Raw genomic sequence first — 18,537 nt, 5'->3', positions numbered from 1 at the left:
GTATATATACGTATATATATACATATAAATTTTTAATGGGAATCTTTAGGGAAAGTAAGAATGAATTCTCCACTAATGTGACTCTCAAAATAACAGGTTTAGGGAAACAAGCCATTAGAAAGTGACTTTCTCAGTCACTTTCTTAGGTTCTTTACATGCTGAGAGAAACTAGAGAATGTAGCATTTCTTTGCTCATTTTTCAAGCAGATAAGACCATATTCATATATTCATGAATGCTCACTGCTTAAAATTTTCAGTGGTTCATCATTGAACAGAAATGGAATCAGACTCTGCTATTTCTTGGATTTTGGTGTAGGATACTTAACTTAGCTTTTCTGTGTTTCATCTGCTCCTATTTGTTATATATATATATTTTTAAAGTGAGTAGAGAAATTATAATATCGATGTCAAAGATGTTTTTGATATGTATATCATATATGAAAACCTAGCTCTAGGCAAGTACTCACTAATGAGGCTGTTCTCCCTTAATCTGGCATTCAGAGACCTTCATGTTGGATCCCAGCTCACCTTTCCAGCAATCTCTTATCTTATCACTTCCCCTTTCTCCTTCTCTCTTCCCAATGCTTTGGTAACACTAGATATTTTTGTCATACATTAACATGCCATGAACAATTTTGTACATCTACTCTTTTGTTCCCTGTGCTTGGAATGTGCTTCTCCCCTGTTTTCTTAGTCACTCCCCAAAATTTACCTCAGTTGTCCCAAAACTTCTTAAACTCTCTAAAGAGGTTAATTACTTCCTCACATGTACACCCTTGGAAATTTAATTAGAACCAGTTAATTAATCCATTGAGCTAGAGAACTCAAATACAAGTATGTGGATGGGCTTGCATCAGAACTCCTGGGATCCTTTTAAAAACAGAATTCTGGGTTTCACTTTAGACCTACTAAATTAAAATCTCAGGAGATAGGATTAGAGAATATTCTAATATTCTCAGCTTTGACATTGTAAGGGAATCGAGCTTATGGAAGGATGGGGAGGGTCAGACTGAAGGTTAGAAAATCTTTCTGATTCTCTTAATAAATTTGTAGGGGAATTCTGATGTACTCCAATGGACACATTTGAAAAGTAAAAGTGCTGATGTACAGTAGTTTCTTTCAAATAATTAAAAAATAAAAGAAATATGTTTCCCTGTAGATTCCAGAGTTTACACAAATGACAGTCTGGGATACCAGCAAGAACTAATGTTAAACCCAAACATTATGAACTTTTGGCATGGCCTTAAGCAATGTTGACAGCTTGCTTCATTTTCTTTTTTCCTTATCTCTAACAGGTATATTTAATAAAATATAAGCAATACATAAAGTAATTTTATCAAAATTCTACCTGAATTATAAATAAAATTTTCATGAAATAATTTAGGAAAATCATTTATTTTAATGGAAGAAAGGAAACTACTCTTTAATGTTTTAAAGGAAGAGTTGTTTAATACAGATGTTTCCTAATAATTAATATCACTATAAAAATAAGCACACATTTCTTCTAGATATTATTGTCTTTATTACAAAACATATTTTATGTTGAGGTAACATTTCAAAAGATATTTGGCAAAAATCAATTGAATTCTATGTACACAATTTTGCTATGTGCAACATATGTAAAAGACTCGGAGAATAGTTTTCCAGCATTGCACATAGACTGACTTTAGGAAAAAAATAAAGCTAAAAGTTTTCTATCTATTCAAAGAGGGATCTCTTTCTACTATTTCCCACCCAGCCTTCCATATCATATCACCAGTTGTAAGTGAGGCAGTGTTCATGGGAATTCCGCAAAAAGCATCAAAACAAAGTTTTGTTTATCCAAAATACCTCCTGTGCTGTAATTTGAAAGTGTTTCCACAAACTAAATATTTCATCATATAGGATTCACTGTTGCTTATCCCAAGGATAAACAGAATTCTCTTGTCTTCAATGGAGAAATCTTATGCAGTGCTCCAACTCTAGTGTCCTATTTTGAAGCCCTCCCTGATTATCCAAGGCACAGTTAGTCCCATGTTCTGTGCTGCCATGTATTTTGATCATACCTCTTACAGCACTCACCACATTGCATTGTTATAATTCTTGTTTCCCTCATATGTATCCCTCTTTAGCTTTTGAACTTTATTTATCCCTCTATAAGCTCCTCAGGAGCAAGAAACAAGCCTTAAGCTTCATTATATCCCAGCACCTAGCACAGTACCTGGTACGTAATAGAATCTCAATAACTGTTATGTTAATGAGTTAGTAACTATTTCAGTTGTGAAGCTGTACATCTTTCCTTGCTTCCAGTCTCATTGAGTGTGTTCTGGTATCATTTGACAGTATTTAAACCCCTATAAATTGGTGACACTCTAGAAACAAATATAATATCCAGCATTTCCTTTCAGAAAGAAATGGCCTCTGGTTGTCCTTCTGATAAAAACATCAATAAATTATAGTTATAATGATTTCCCTATTCCCCAACCCCCAAGACTCCTGTATGTAAGAGCCACTTCTTAGGAAAGCTAGTGATGCTGATGCTGATGCTAATAGCCATCTTGGCAGTCATTGTCATCTTGATCCCCAATGGGTTTGTTGTGATAAGCATCAACTGTTAATTTTCTGCTTTCTATCTCAGTGTTTTTTGACTGACCATCTTCCTCACTGCTTGATTTGCTCTCAGTAGAGTTGCTGTCTTCTTTTGATTTGCTGCTGTCCTGAGAATCACTGACATCATCTTCTTCAGACTGGCTGTCCTGCTCAGACTGGCTTTCTTTACTCTCGCTCTCTGCTGAGGCACTGTGAGACTGGAGGCCTTCCTGGCTAGAACTATTCTCGTCCTCAGTGGACTCTGGGCTTTCCTTGGATTCACTGTCATTGAGGCTTTCATTGGATTCACTGTCAGCTTGCTCCTCTCTTGATTCACTTTCTGAACTAGAGGGTTTGTTCAAGCTGTTCTCTTCACTGGAGTCACTATCTTCCTGATCTTCTGAGTAACTGGTGGTATTATCTGGGTTGTCACCCCTGGACTCACTCACTACATCTTCCTGAGATTCACTACTATTTTCTTGAGATGGCAGATCAACCTCTTGACTAGATTCACTGCTGGGGTCTTGTACATTTTGACTGTCTTCTTGAGATTGATTCTCCTCACTGTCTTCTAGAGATTCACTTTTGCTGTTTTCCCTGGATTGGCTGAGGCCAGCATCTTTGGAATTGGTGTTTTCTGTGGAGTCACTCTTGACATCTTCCATTATGTTGCTATCATCAAGGTCACCTATGTCATCCTCCTCAGAAATGCGGGACTTTCTAAAAATTTTCCTCCTCGGATACTCCATTGATTGGCTGTCAACTGAATCCTGAGTGCTTGCTTGCTCATCGCTCTTTCCTTTTGATTCGACACTAGCACTGCTCATTCTGAGGTTGCCTTTCTCACTCCTGATAGTGTCTGGATCATCATTCTGCATTTCCTCATCATCAAACTCAGAGCCATCCCCATGGCTACTATCCCCTTCACTGCCACCTCCAACCCAGTGTTCCTCACTCTCACTATCTTGAGCAAAGCCACCTCCCTCAGACCTGCTCTTCACCTCATTCTCATTGTCAAGGTCCCTGCTGTCACTGGTAGTATCTTGGGCACTGTCTTCCCCTCGCGGTGCACTGTCTTCCCTGGATTGTGTGATGTCAGCCGAGTCTTCATTACTTTTGAGTCTAGAGTTTCCTTCTTGTGTCTCTTCAGGTCCTGGCCCATTGTCATCATCACCAAAAGTGTCATCTCCACTGTCATCTTCATCATCATCTTTATCATCTCCTTCTTTTCCTCCATTCCTAGAGAGGCCACCAGCTGGTCTATGCACATGTTGATGATCATCAAGGCCCTCCTCTGATTCAACACTGTCACTAGGGTCTTCATTGGCCTGGAGTTTGGGGTTAACAAACATGTCAGTACTCCAGGAGCTGATACAGAGGGTATTATCTAGGCTCTTCCTACTTTCTTCTTCTTATGTCCCTCCTTCTAGCCCATGATCAGTTTTACTGCTCAATAACATCTCTACCAGAGGTTAAAGAGGAAGGAAGAGGAGTTGAAACTCAAGTCATTCCATTTTATATAGACACAGTTCACTCAATGCTGTAGAAATTTTCTCAAAAACATTTATAGAAATCACATTTATGAAATTCCAATCATATTGTAAGTCTGATCCCAGGAAGAAACTCAGAGAATTTTTTTTGTACATTAAAGAGGTGGTTTGTAATACTCATCAAATTGTTTGGTTTAAAACAGAGTTTTAAAAAATATTGGGTGATTTTTAAAAGACCCAAATATTTTTTTTTCTCAACTCAGGGGGGAAAAATGTACTAGGGCAGTATAATGAAACCTTTAGCTAAAATGATAGTAAAATATTACAGTAAGATATACATCTCACCCAAACCGTATTTATACTTCACCCACACAGGCAGAGTTGCCCGTAGAAGGCTTAGCTAAAAGACTGCAACTAGTGAGACCACCAGGGAAGCTTATTCTAAGTGTGAGCTCAGAGAGATTATCCCCATAAGTCGAACAATTGTATCCTCTACACAGACAAGGAAAGACAGTGAGTCTTCATTCATTATGCTCTAGAAAAATCTGTTCTCTCTACCATACCCCATAGCAGAGCATCCTTGCCAATTTTGTTTTTTTATTTTTCCACCTGCCCCTACTGATCAATGTCTGACTTTCCATTTGGGAGTACAAAATGATGACATGTCTTCCCATTGCTAGATTTACACTGGTGTGCTGGAACTAAGCATCTTTTTAGTTCCCATAATTCAATGGCACATATTGCACACTTCTCAAACTGGGACTATTTCATTTGAGAGCTCAGAGAATATGGAGGCAATAAATCACATCTCCATAAAACGGCCCCAATTCTATGCCTGTAAATTTCTAGACTGTTGCTTTGACAAACCTTTAGTAAATAATGGTAAAAACAAAAAAAACAAAAAACAAAACACCAAATAATTCATCCTTTAACTGGTTGAGGGTAGAGTGCAACATGGTTCAAAGCTTCAGGGAGAAACCTGGTTCCTGGAATCTCTGGAGCCCCACAGGTTTGAGTTTGGTCAAAATAATAGAAGAGCCAAAAAAGTAATGACATTTAGTCTTAGAAAAATGAAAAAAAAAAGTGTGCATGCAAGAGAAAGAAAGCCAGCTTTTTATTAAAGGGATATAATTATAAACTAAGTCAGCTTTTCTCATTCCCAGAACCACCATTGAGACTGTTTAGACAAGTCATTACTAAAGAAGCTGTTTTATTAAACTTTCTTCAGGGATTTCCTATTCTCTCCTCCAACAAGATACTTAACATGGAGGAGGTCTCTAGACCCAGCAAGTGCTTCATGTGAGCCAGAAGGCTTTCTCTGCCTGATCTGAACTACTCCAATTATAAAAGCAACATTTTAGAGTGATAAATGAACAATTACTTGTCTATCATGGTTTATGACCGTGTGTGTGTGTGTGTGTGTGTGTGTGTGTGTGTGTGTGTGTGTGTTTATATGAGCCACAATGTCTCCATTCTGGCCCCAGTGATATATATGGAACGAACATCTGAATTCTCCCACTCATTTTTCTCTTCTTATTTTCTGGGACTATTTAGCTAGCATAACCAAAGGTTAGAAAATATTACATTTAGAATTGTTGCCAGGTAATTTAATCTAACATCATTTCCTTCAACTCCTAAGTAGTCTGAAAAGTTAAGAAAGGTCTGTTTAATTACCTGTTCCTCTGAGCTAACTTTACTTTCTTCAGATGACTCACTGCTCTCCTAAAAGGAAAAAGAAGTTGTTTATTTTTCCTGTTAGTAGTTCCCAAGGAAAGAAAAATATATGATACACATCAGTTGCTTGCGGTTTGGATTTACTGCTGTCCAAATGGCCTAAGGTGATGAGAAGAGTGTTAAAGTAAATTTACTTTATGAGATGTTTATGACCAAAAAATGAACAAGATAGTTACCAAGGGTGGTGTTGGTGTCTGAGCCAAATGACCCTGTAAAAAAAAGGAAGAAAAACAAGTTACTCCTTCACAGATGGACCATGTCTTGCAAATATTTAAAGTCATTTTAAGGGATTTTTTTTCGGTTTCTTGTCATATATTTTACATTTACATGAGGTATGACATTTTATGGTGAAATGGCAAAAAAAAAAAAAAAAAAAAAAAAAAAAAAAAAAGTGAATGTGAGGTGACCCAATGGCCTGGAAAAGATCTTGTGGGAAGGTTTTTGTGTTTCTGATACTTCACTTGGAGAAAAAATATACTTTCTTTGAAGCTGGTTGTTCATACAACCTGGATGAAATGTAACATAGGAAAGAAAAACAGCATTGAAGCTTAGAACCTAGATTGAAGTCTCAATTAGCTCCTTGGTTTTGGTTTTATCCCTGAAAACCAACTGTCTGATGTTAGTGCTGAAATTCACATATTCCAGGAAACCCCTAAGTCTTGGGTAAACTGCAATGTTTGGTCACTCTGTGAATTTGAGCAATTCCCTTCACCTGTCCAATGTCAATTTCTTATTTATAAATTAAGAATATTAGCAACAACTGTGCATACTCCACAGACTTGCTGTGAGGATGAAATTGGAAACATCTTGAGAATTTTTCAGTATGATATAAAGAAACAATGCATTTTGAGAACATCACTTTATAAAATTCAGTAGTAGATAAAACTGAATTGAGAAAGCCACTAAACACTTCTTGAATCACATAAGATCACCTCCATGAGGAAAAAAAAGAAAAAAACAACCAAAAACCTAAGTCTGAAACTTAATCAGGGCATAGTTCTGATTTATTTCACTTTTTTTAATCCTGGTGCCTTCTCATCTACACTCCCCCTTTCCCTCAAGCACAGCAAAATCCTCAAATCCCTCCTGGTTCCAAGCTGCTAAGTGATGGTTATGAGCTGCAGAGTACAGCACTGGAGCTGCTATCAACATGTCTTTAACAAGCCTCTCAGCTATGCTAGGCAGGGGTATCTCCCCAGAGGAAGGAGATATAATCACTCTAAGTCTTTGCCCTGTGACTCTGCAGGCAGACACAATGGCAGGCTCTCAGAGATAACTCTGTCAGTTATCATTTGGAATTAAGGGATGAAAGGGAGGAAGACATCGGTATTTTTCTCATGCCAAATGTTTGTGGTACTCTAGAGTGTTTGGTTGAATAAGAGGGAAGATCTGCAGTGGCTACTTTTCAATTAACTAGCAGAAAGACATCTCTGATGAAAGTTCATATAAGAAATCCTGCAATGTCTATTCTAATCTCAGGCAGGGGCAGGACCCCATCTCAAGCCTCTGACATTATCTGGCCACCACTAATAGTGTTGTGCCCAAGCTGCATCATGTGCAAAAGCCAGCAGGAAACAAGGTCATGAGCAAAACACTCTGACTTAGCATAAAATTTTAAGCATTATTTGTAGTTTCAATCTTGAGAACCTACTGGCCTTCTAGACTTGGCCCCTTCCTGAGAGGGATATAACACCCTGATAGAGAATGTGGACTCTGGAGCCAGGGTGACCTGGGTTTAAAGTCTGGCTCTAACACTTACTAACAGTGTAACCTAGACAGACTAGGTTACTCCCTGTGTCTCAGTGTTTTCATGTAAAGCACAGAACAGCCTGGCAATGGTTCTTGAGCCATTCAGAGTCAACACGCAATCAACATTTAGGTGTTATTCCAGAGACTCTGGTATCCTCTCATTCTTCTTTCTCTTCTCACTTTCTAAGACTTGACCTCTTGCCTTCCAGACATCTCCTGGTAAAACAGATCTCTCGTCCTAATCCTTTAACAGCAGTCTTTTTTTTTTTTTTTTTTTTTGAGAGAGCATGAGCAGGGGAGGGAGGGGGAGAGAGAGAATCTTGAGCAGGCAGCATGACATGGGGCTCAGTCTCTCAACAGTGAGATCATGACCTGAGCTGAAATCAAGGGTCAGACGCTTAACCGGCTGAGCCACCTGGCACTCCAAAGAGCAGCCTTGGTTCACTGTCATCCATCCCCTTCTGCTACTGCACACATCCATTATGAAAATAAAGCTAAATGGAAAAAATGCCTCCTTACCAAATTATACTATTAAGTTGAAGTCGAAGCATTATATGAACTAATTTTTTTCATATGAACTAGAAATTATAGCCCTATATCTTAGATTATTAAGATATTCATTAAATCATTAGCAGTTTCAACATTTGCAGTGGAGCCAATTTGGTTATACTAATATATTAAATTAAAAATATTTTTTAATCTTATTTCTACTCACCGTCCATTCTTCAGAGCTCTCAGATTCAGTATTATGATACCTGGCTACCTGGAAAATTTAGTATACATGGTTAGCCCACAGAGAAATTTCCAAGGCAGTAGCTATGGACACTTAGGAGCAGTGATAGTCAAATTTTAGCGTGAATCAGAATCACCTAGATGCCATGTTAAACCAAATATTGCCACATCCTTAGAGAGTACAGCTCAGTAGGTCTGAGGCAGGACCTGAGAATTTATATTTCTAACAAAATCCTACTTGATGCTGCTGCTGTTCAGGGGATGACACTTTGAGAACCATTGATGATGAAGAAAAACGAGAATCCTAGCTATGTGAATAAACAGCATAAGGAATAATTCAGATGATATTTTAAAGAAAACAGCTTCCTAAGAAACTACTGTTTTCATCTAGAGCCAGCCATCTGGCTTATAGCCAATGCAAATTGTGGGATCTTAGGTATAAATGATCTTTTTTCATATATCTCTGCCCTGATACTTACTGGGAGAGCACAGGACAACCCCCAAAGGAACAAAAGCAGGATGCTGGTCTTCATAGCCGGCAGTGGCAACTCTGCCTGTGATGAAGGACAGAAGATGTTTTCCTTAATGCTAAAGAAATATAGCTTTAACTTTTTGACATTTTCTTCCTATTGAAAAGCACAGCTCATCCAAATGTCCATCAACTGATGAATAGATAAATAAAAAGTACTGTATCTATACAATGGAATATTATTCACCCATAAAAAGGAATGAAGTACTGATACATGCTACAAAGCAGAGGAACCTTGAAAACATTATACTGAGTGAAAGAAGCCAGGCACAATATTGTATGATTCCTTTTGTATGAACTGTCCCAAATAGGCAAATCTATAGAGATAGAAAGGATGTGTTTGCCCAGGACTGGAGGAGAGTTTGAGAGTGATAGGTTAAGGAATGAATTTTGGAGGTAATGAAAATGTTCTAAAACTGATTTTGCTGAAGGTTGTACAGCTCTATGCAATGGCTAAAAGTTAATGACTGTACACTTCAAGTGTGTAAAGTATATATTGAATTATATCTCAGTAAACTGGTTAAAAAGAAACCTCACTTCTAAGAGACAAATTGGAAATACTTCAGTGAGAAGGTCTATAAATGCTTCTTCCCTAACACACAAAATAGGACAAATAGAGGAACAAGTAAAGAAAGAGGAATCGAGAAATTTCTGATCAATTCACTTTTATGATAATTATGCACATTATTGTGGCACAGCAACCTGGCAAATATACACTTAAACCAAAATGTACTGATACCATCAATAGGTCATCAGCATTTGTCTATATACATACACACATTGGTTCTCAGTCACATTTATAACTTCGAAATAATATTTAAACAACATAGATTGTTTTTGCCTTTTGTCTTCCTGATCTACAGAGGTTTACTATGGCAGCTTACATAGTACAGCTCCAGAAAGCTCTTAATATCTACTGTGCTACAATTGGTCATATATTACACATAGATTATACTAAATTCTTTCATTTAAATGACTAATTCAGTCATTTGCATTACTGAAGGATCTCAGGAAGATTAGAGCTTTGGGATGTACTTGTGAATTACGCTGAGAGAAACATGCCAAATCAAACTGTATTTTCCTGAAGGGTGGCTTCATTTCACACCTCAAGAACTGGTGGTTTGGAAAACAACTTGTTCTGTATCTAAAAATAGATGTACTACATGCTAATGCAAAAGGTTTTGAAATGATCTAAAGGAAAAATAATTTACCCAGCACTTGTTAGCCTTGTAGTTGCCCTAATAAATTAGTCAGATGGATTTCCATACATTTTGTGCAAAATCCTGCAAGTTTATTTCAGACTTCACTTTTGTTTCTAAGATACTCTGAATGATTTTAATCTCCGATCTAAGAAATAAGAATACATTGCTCACTAATGTCTGGATATGCTGAATAATGTCTGTAACATTGAGCTCTAGAAGTCATCTAATCTTATTTTTTAATTCATTCAAGAAAACAGTAGAAATCCTAAGGAAACTGAGAATGTTGCTCATTTCTACTTTCAGCTCAAATGGTCCAATAGATTCTCCCATTTTATATCATGAGCATTATCTCACTTCAACATAGTTGTTCTCCATTTGTGTTATTTTCTTTATTCTAATTCAGCATAGTTCATATTAGTCTTTGTGTTTTGATATTTTTAGTTCTTTTTCAAATCCTCTACCTAAAATTAACAGAAAACATATGAAAATGCTCAACTCCATCTAAAACAAACCTAATTCAAAAAGATATTCCTTCTGAAGGAAACCGGAATATCTTGCATCCCAAAATATGCTTCCTTGACATAAAAATTATTTTAAACTAAAGGCCTTTGGGAAACAGCAAATGCAAGAAAGATGCTCTGATCCTCCTTTATCTTCCTGAAAGCAAGAAACTCCCATGTGAAAGTTGGCTTCACTATACCAAGAGGAAGGAAGACATTCTCATCCTGAGAGAAGAAAGGTTAAGGCTGAGAGAAATCTGTACAAACCTTGTTAAACTAATCTTGTCTTCCTAATCACTTCCCTGTAATTTACATCCCAGCCCAAAGCCCTTTGTCTTGTCAGTTCTTTACAGGTGTATTGTTCCTTTATCTAAAAGGTAGAAAAGCCTTCTGTGGTCACTCCTTCAGGTCTTCATTCTCTTATGAAGGCTCTCATGGAGATGTAAAAATGTTAATGAAACATGTTTGCTTTTCTCCAGCTAATCTGATTTATGTCAGTTTAATTCTTAAACCCAGCTGGAGACCCTACAAGAGTAGAGGAAAATTTTTCCTCCACTCTATTTCCCCTTAGTTCCCACAATCAAAGTTTTTTTGTTTTTTGTTTTGTTTTGTTTTTTTTAAGTTCATAGGTTTATTTCTTAAGGAACATTTCCCTTAAATGTGATATTCTCAAAATAACTACATGCTAATGGTTTTGGTGTCACAGGTCGAATGAAAATTAGATTGTTCACCATTTTAATTTTCAAAGTGAAATTTGAATAGGGTGATAATCTCTGATGTTCTTCTGAAAGCTAGCAATATTCCAGACTTGATAAAGGCCAATAGAGTTCTCCTCTTGTTTTTGTTTTGTTTTGTTGATTCTCTTTTATCTAAATAGGAAAAAAAAAACTTAAGGGATGCCCTAAACTAATGAATGTTGTGTATTTTTGCAAAGAAAGTATGTGTTTCCAGTGTTCAAGTTTCTTAGGGATAGAATATTACGAAACATAAGAAAGATGCAGTAACTTGCTTGTGCTTCTAGAAATACCATTTAGCACCCTGACCTAAAGCAATAATTTCCTGAACAAAAATAAAAGACAGCCTGGGGTCCTGTAAGAGCTGAAGTTGCCTCTCATAGAATATATAGTCTGCCATCAAGCATTAAAGGAAGTCAGATCTTTAACCCTAATTTAGGCTTTCAATTAGAGTTTTTTATTTTATTTTTTTAAGTTTATTTATTTATTTTGAGAGAGAAAGCACAAGTCGGGGAGGGGAAGAGAAAGAGAAGGAGAGAGAGAGAATCCCAACCAGGCTCTGCACTGTCAGCATGGAGCCTGACGTGGGGCTTGAACTCACAGACCATGATATCATGACCTGAGCCAAAGTCAAGAGCTGGACGTTTAACTGACTGAGCCACCCAGGTGCCCCTCATTATTACTTTTTTAAAATAAAATGGAATTTGGCCAGGATATGATTATATCAGGATTTCAGAGAACCAAACAAATAAGGCAATAAAAATATCAAATCCTTCCAATTATATTTGTCTTGAGGTCAATTACAATCAATCCCACATCATATGCCTTCAACCACATTAAAATAACTCCAAGGTGCCCTAAAATTCAAATTCAAATTGGAAGGTGTCTAAGCATTTGAGGCACATTGGTCCACATTACCATTTTGGGGTAGGTAAGTGGACTAATGCCCTTAGAAAACTGTTCACACATTTTAACCAACCAAGCACATCAAAGTAGGATAGTGCATTTGGCCCTCAGGTAAACAGAAAGTATGGTTCACTAGAAGCTATTGCTCCTAAAGAAAAGACAGGTTGCTTGAAGTACTGCTATTACACGTGGGATTTTCTAGATGTAACAGAGAATGCATTGCCTGACCACAATTCCCATTTTCTATTATGGAAGACAGACACTTCTGATATAGATGAAGTGGAATAAATGCAGTAAATAAAAATACACATGGATTGGAACATATATTTCTTAAGTCTTCTACGCCAGAAAATGTTTTTAGAAGATAGTTATACTCAACATTTTATTGCATTCTGTTTGCAAGGCATGCTAACACAAATACCTAAGTAGACAATACAAAAATATTGTAATTATCACATCCTTGGTTTATTTCAGTAGTCTTAGCATCTTCTTTCAGTTACTCAGTTCATAATGAATATTATTGGATACTATCTAGATGAATAGCATTAAATGATTTTAATTTAAAAGACTATATTTTGGAAGTCCTGCTAGTCTACTTTAGATTCTTTCATAATGTTTTGTAGGCCATGAACGTCATTATATCCATAAAACCTAAATGTAAAATTTTGTTTTGCTAATTAAAGCTAATCTTCAAAATGACTCTCCATAGGCCTCCTGAATGCAGAGGTCTAATTAGAGTAATATAGAGAACATCTGGTTCTATTGACTTAACATGTCACTTGAATATCATTATTTGCTGTGGCATAAACATCAGGCACAAAACTGGGAATCATTTTAACCCAAGGCTCAGCTCTCCCCATCTTTCTTCTGCATGGCATAACGCCTCTCAACATGTATACATGTTTAATATTTTCCAAACATAGCAGAAGTCATTTTAAAATTTTTCAAAAATGAAAATTTCTTACCCTCTTCAGTTCACAAAGACTTTTCCCCAAAAGTCTCAACAATGAGTCTGAAGTTCTCACAGAGGAAATCTGTGCCCAGTGAAGCCACCCTTGTGTTGATGTTCTGATGTTCACTTCTCTGATGGTGCAGGAATTTAAACTCTGCTTCAGCTTTTCATAGCCAATCAACCTCAGGCAGGGGGTGACTGACATCACAAGGTGTCACCGGGACTCCAATACACCCACACTTCCTCCAACTTGCAGAGGCAGATTTTCCCTAAAAAGCTCTTGTGGTTCCCAAATGACTAGACTAGTTTCCATTAAATTGAAGATCTTCCTAAAGCTTTATTTTGATTTCTAAATATATGTCATTCACATCCATGAAGGCTTATGAGCATTATAAACAATGACAATGTTTTCCACCTACTGACAGATCCCAGCAGACACATGGATGGGAAAAGGAGAGGCAAGGAGTGGGCAGAAAGTTTCCTGTTAATGTACATTTCCAGGTTGTACATGAAGAACCTTCTAAAATACTAGATTTGCCTAAATTGATGGTGTTGAGAATATAAGCTTTTATCCTCTCCCTTCTTATCTTTTAACAACCTCTACTGCTTACCTCGTTTTCCTCCCATCTCCCTAACCCCTATATACACACAAAAGTCCAAAATTCTTGGTAATCTAATGAAGCATTACTTACAGAATTCTGTGGTGATTGGAAATGTTAAGTTACCACCCTAAGTAATTTTTGTTTTTAACCAAAAGTAATTTAAATCTAACACTTCATTATTCCCTCCAACTTCTTGCCACATTTTGGATTTAACTCTGGTGACTCTGGGGCTCCTTCGTGGCTCAGTCAGTTAAGCATCCGACTTTGAGGTCATGATCTTGCAGTTCGCAGTTCATGAGTTCGAGCCCTGCATTGGGCTCTGTGCTGACAGCTCTGAGCCTGGAGCCTTCTTTGGATTCTGTGTCTCCCTCTCCCTCTGCCCCTCCCCTGCTCGCTCTCGCTCGCTCGCTCTCTCTCTCTCTCAAAAATAAACATTAAAAAATGGTTATAAAAAATAACTCTGGTGACTCTTTGAAATCAGAATTGGATAAAAGGGAAGCCTAGATGGGTGGCATATGGAAAAATCAAGTTCCAGGAGACTCTGCCATCACTGAAAATGTAGTGAAACGGATAAAACAGTAATTGCCAGGACTCTTCAGGGGAGTACTGAAGATTGTTGGAGGGAGCTGGAAGTGAGTTGGCACCTCGCAAAGAGAATGCTTAAGTAACAATGGGATGATCACTGAACAACTATTTAAAGAATATAGGTTACCAAAATTTAACTTCCTCAGGAGTGGAGATATTTGCTTTGTTTACTGGTGTATATCCAGGACCCTAATACCTAGGTTCCTGAGTCATAATAAATACTCAATAAAGACTTTTATGAATAACTTAATAGATTGCTTTAAAATGGGCCAATCTATTAGTTTGTGTGACTCACTCTAATTTTTTGAACATGTTGATGACTATTGGAAGTTTTCTTTAATGTTTATTTTTGAGTGAGAGAGAGAGAGAATGAGCAGGGAGGGGCAGAGAGAGAGGGGGATAGAGGATCTGAAGCAGGTTCTGCGCTGACAGCAGAGAGCCCGATGTAGGGCTCAAACTCACGAACTGCAAGAACATGACCTGAGTGAGATCATGACCTGAGCAAAGTCAGATGCTTTAACTGACTGAACCACTCAGACACCCCTGGCTGTTGGAAGTGTTAGTTGATACTCCTACCAAGCTGGTTCTAGAGAATTGGGGTATGCAACTTTATCCAGAAAACAAATATCAAATATATGAATTCTCAACTTATTCATTGTGAACTCAGTGAGGTGGGAGGGGGCAGAAAATGAGGAGAAAGGAGTCTACTTTGATATAAGGTTGATTAGAAGACCAGACTTAATATGAGGAAGCTATAAATTCCCAATGTTCTGTTCTGGTTCTCAGTTACACTCCCAGGTGGTTTCATGGGTCTTGACTGAGGTCTATCATATAAGAACCTTTTAATCATATGTCAGAGTGGATCCTGGGAAGATTTTGGTAGAGGATGTTATAGGACATTGTTTTAGAATTCAAGATAACTCGCTCAAATGGTTGTCTTCTGGGAGTTCAGCTGAAACTCTTATTCTGAACACTTCAGTTCTCCTTTACATTGCCTCTTTTTGTGGCTTGGCCTTCTCACATGGTGGCTGGGGTCCAAGAGCTGCCCAAAATATCACTCTCTATATTCTATGGTCAGATCAGTCACAGGGCCATCCCAGATTCAGAAGGAGAAAAAGTCTGTGCCTTTTGGTGTGAGGATCAGAATGAATGTGCAGGGAACAGAGGAAAGGTTCAGGCCATTTTGGAGACCGGTTACAACACTACATGATAGGTTATACCCACAAACTCCAAACAAAGTGGCTGAGGACAAACTGCCAACTACCACAAGACCTACGTTATCTATGCAGGAGTAAGCAGTATATGTTCTGCCAAAGCAAGCCCTATGCAGGAGTAAGCAGAAGGAAGCATTTGTAACAATACCAAAATCAAAGCAATACAAAAAACTCCTAATTGCCCAACATTGGAAGATGCTAACAAAGTCATTATTTTTTTAACAGAAGTGTAGTTTACATACAATATTATATTAGTTTCAGGTGTACAGTATAGTAATTCAACATTTATATACATTATGAAGTGATCGCTATAATCTAGCTACCATTGGCCCCCATACAAAATTACTACGTATTATTAATTATATTCCCTATGTTATACATTGTTTCTCCATGTCCTATCTTTTATAACTGGAAGTGTGTACCTTTTAGTCCCCTTCCTCTATTTTGTCCCTGTAACCCATTCCCCCTGGTAACTTCCAGATTGTTCTCTGTATCTATGAGTCTATTTCTGTTTTGTTTGTTTTATTTTTTAGAGTCACATATAAGTGAAATAATATATTTGCCTTTCTTTGATTCTTTTCACTTAGCATAATTCCCTCTAGCTGCATCCATGTTAGGGGAAATGACAAGATTTCATTGTTTTTTATTGCTGAGTAATATTCCATTGTATATATACATCTTCCATTGTATATATACATCTTTATCCATTCATCTATTGATGAACACTAAGGTTGCTTCCATACTTGGCTATTATAAATAATGCTGCAGTGAAATAATTGTTCATATATCTTTACATATTTTGGATATTAACCCCTTAATAAATACATTATTTGCAAATATCTCCTCCCATTCAGAGGGAAGCCTTATGTTTTATTGCTTTCCTTCTCTATGCAAAAGTTTTGTTTGTTTTTTTTTAGTTTTATGTAGTCCCACTTGTTTACTTTTGTTTTTCTTGCCCTTGTATAAGGAGACAGAGCCAAAAAATATTGCTAAGACTGATGTCTCATACTATCTATGTTTTCTTGGATTTTTATGATTTCTAGTCTTGCATGTATTTAATCCACTTTGAGTTTATTTTTTATATGGTATAAGAAAGTTTCATTCTTTCGTATTTTAGCTGTTCTGTTGAAGATTAATTGACTGCATAAGCATGGGGTTTATTTCTAAATTCTATTCTGTTCCATGGATCTATGTGTTTGGTTTTGTGCAAGTACCATACTGTTTTAATTGCTATAACTTTGTAATATAGTTTGACATCAGAGAGACATATGATAACCCCAGCTTTGTTCTTCTTTCTCAAGATTGCTTTGGCTATTCAGGGTATTTTTTGGTTCCATACAAATTTTAAGTTATTTGTTCTAGTTCTGTGAAAAATGCCATCGATATTTTGATAGGGTTTGAATTGAATCTGTAGATTTTTTTTTGAGCACCATGGACATTTTAACAATATTAATTATTTCATTTCATGAATATAGTGTGTCTTTCCATTTATTTGTGTCATCTTCAATTTCTTTCATAAATATTCTATAGTTTTCAAGTACAGGTCTTTCGCCCTTTTGCTTAAATTTATTCCTAGATGTTTTAATCATTTTGATGCAATTGTGAGTGGCATTGTTTTCTTAATTTCTCATCCTGATCACTATAAAATTCATTATTTTAAAACTTTATATAAAAGAGGATAATTAAACATTTATTCTGTGTTTCTTTATGAACTATGCCACTGAGTAACAGATGAGGAAGTTTCTCTTTATAGACATGAATGAAGAAGGAAGGATATAATTAGAACACCATCACTTTGCAAACCCAAATCAAATTGCAGACTCAGTCAGCAGAACCCAGACTGGGAACATTTATAGGACAAACACCCTGATTTCATCAACAACTAAATTCAAGTAAGAGAGCGAGAGAGAGAAACCTATAGATTCAAATAGACCTAAGAGACATAGCAACCACCATGTGTAATAATGTATTAATTTTATTTGTATCCTAATTCCAAAAAACATGCTGGAAAATATGAAATTTATTAAAAAATTGGAGATGTGAACACTGACTTGAAATTTTATGATTTTAAAGAACTATTATTATTAGCATGATAATGGAACTATAGTATTTAAGCATTCTTAACTTAAAGATACTGAGATACTATGATGTCTAGAATTTGCTTCAAAATAAGTGAAAGATGATAAGTGGGTAGGGAAACAGATGAAACCAACTTTGCCATGAATTAATCACCCCTGAAGCTAAGTATGGACAATAATTGTATTATACTATTTCTCTAATTTTATATATTTTGAAATTTTCCATTCTAAAAAGTTATGGAAAAAAATTATGCCTGATACTTAACCAGGCCTCCAGCATGCATAGGGTTATCAAATGTTTTATTGTCTAGGAAATCTATTTCCTTATTTTATGTTATCAACACTAAACTCAGATTTTTTATAATTAAAGGGTAACATTATAAAAATTACAAAATTATGATTATTAGAAACATTACTTAATAATTTAAAGTAGAGGGCTCCTGGGTGGCTCAGTCAGTTGAGAATCTGACCCTTGATTTTGGCTCAGATCATGATCCTAGGTTCATGGGAGTGAGCCCACATTGGGCTCTGTGCTGAACGTAGACCCTGCTTAAGATTCTCTCTCTCTTTGCCCTCTCCCCTGCTCACACTGTGTCTCTCTTTCTCTAAAATAAAAATAAAAATAGAATTTAAAGGGCAGTCTATACAATTTAAGTGTATGAAGTGCAGATGGAATAGATCATTTTATTGTATGTGAATTATATTTATTAAAATGCAAACTCAACACAATGAGCATTCAATAAGATGTCCTGATAAGATACATAAATTAAAGATTACAATTATCGCTTCTTCCTTACTCATGTGATATTATAGTTTTGAATTTAAATGGGTGAAATAAAACACACTAAATACTGTGGCATCTTTCTCCAGGCAATATTCTTGTGAATTAGTATCTTGTTTTCATTTTAAAACATGTAATTTAGGTAAAGTAAGGTTATTTTCTGGGGAAAAAATGAAACTTT

At 36.5% G+C, this 18,537-nt stretch overlaps 1 protein-coding gene across 1 annotated transcript; it reads right to left on the bottom strand.

Moving 5' to 3' along the window:
- Positions 1 to 1,707: 1,707 nt before the first annotated feature.
- DMP1 (dentin matrix acidic phosphoprotein 1) lies at positions 1,708 to 13,201 on the bottom strand. The gene is made up of 6 exons (XM_060654659.3): positions 13,110 to 13,201; positions 8,753 to 8,827; positions 8,257 to 8,304; positions 5,969 to 6,001; positions 5,733 to 5,780; positions 1,708 to 3,896 (listed from the first exon to the last, which is right to left on the bottom strand). The coding sequence occupies exons 2-6, from the start codon at positions 8,804 to 8,806 to the stop codon at positions 2,526 to 2,528; spliced, it is 1,554 nt and encodes a 517-aa protein (XP_060510642.3). The 5' UTR covers positions 8,807 to 8,827; positions 13,110 to 13,201; the 3' UTR covers positions 1,708 to 2,525.
- Between the last annotated feature and the right edge of the window lie 5,336 nt (positions 13,202 to 18,537).

This window comes from Panthera onca, chromosome B1, assembly GCF_046562875.1.
Source record: "Panthera onca isolate mPanOnc1 chromosome B1, mPanOnc1 haplotype 2, whole genome shotgun sequence".
NCBI lineage: Eukaryota > Metazoa > Chordata > Mammalia > Carnivora > Felidae > Panthera > Panthera onca.
The sequence above is the reverse complement of the archived record's forward strand: the minus strand, read 5'-3'. Positions and strand labels throughout refer to the sequence as shown.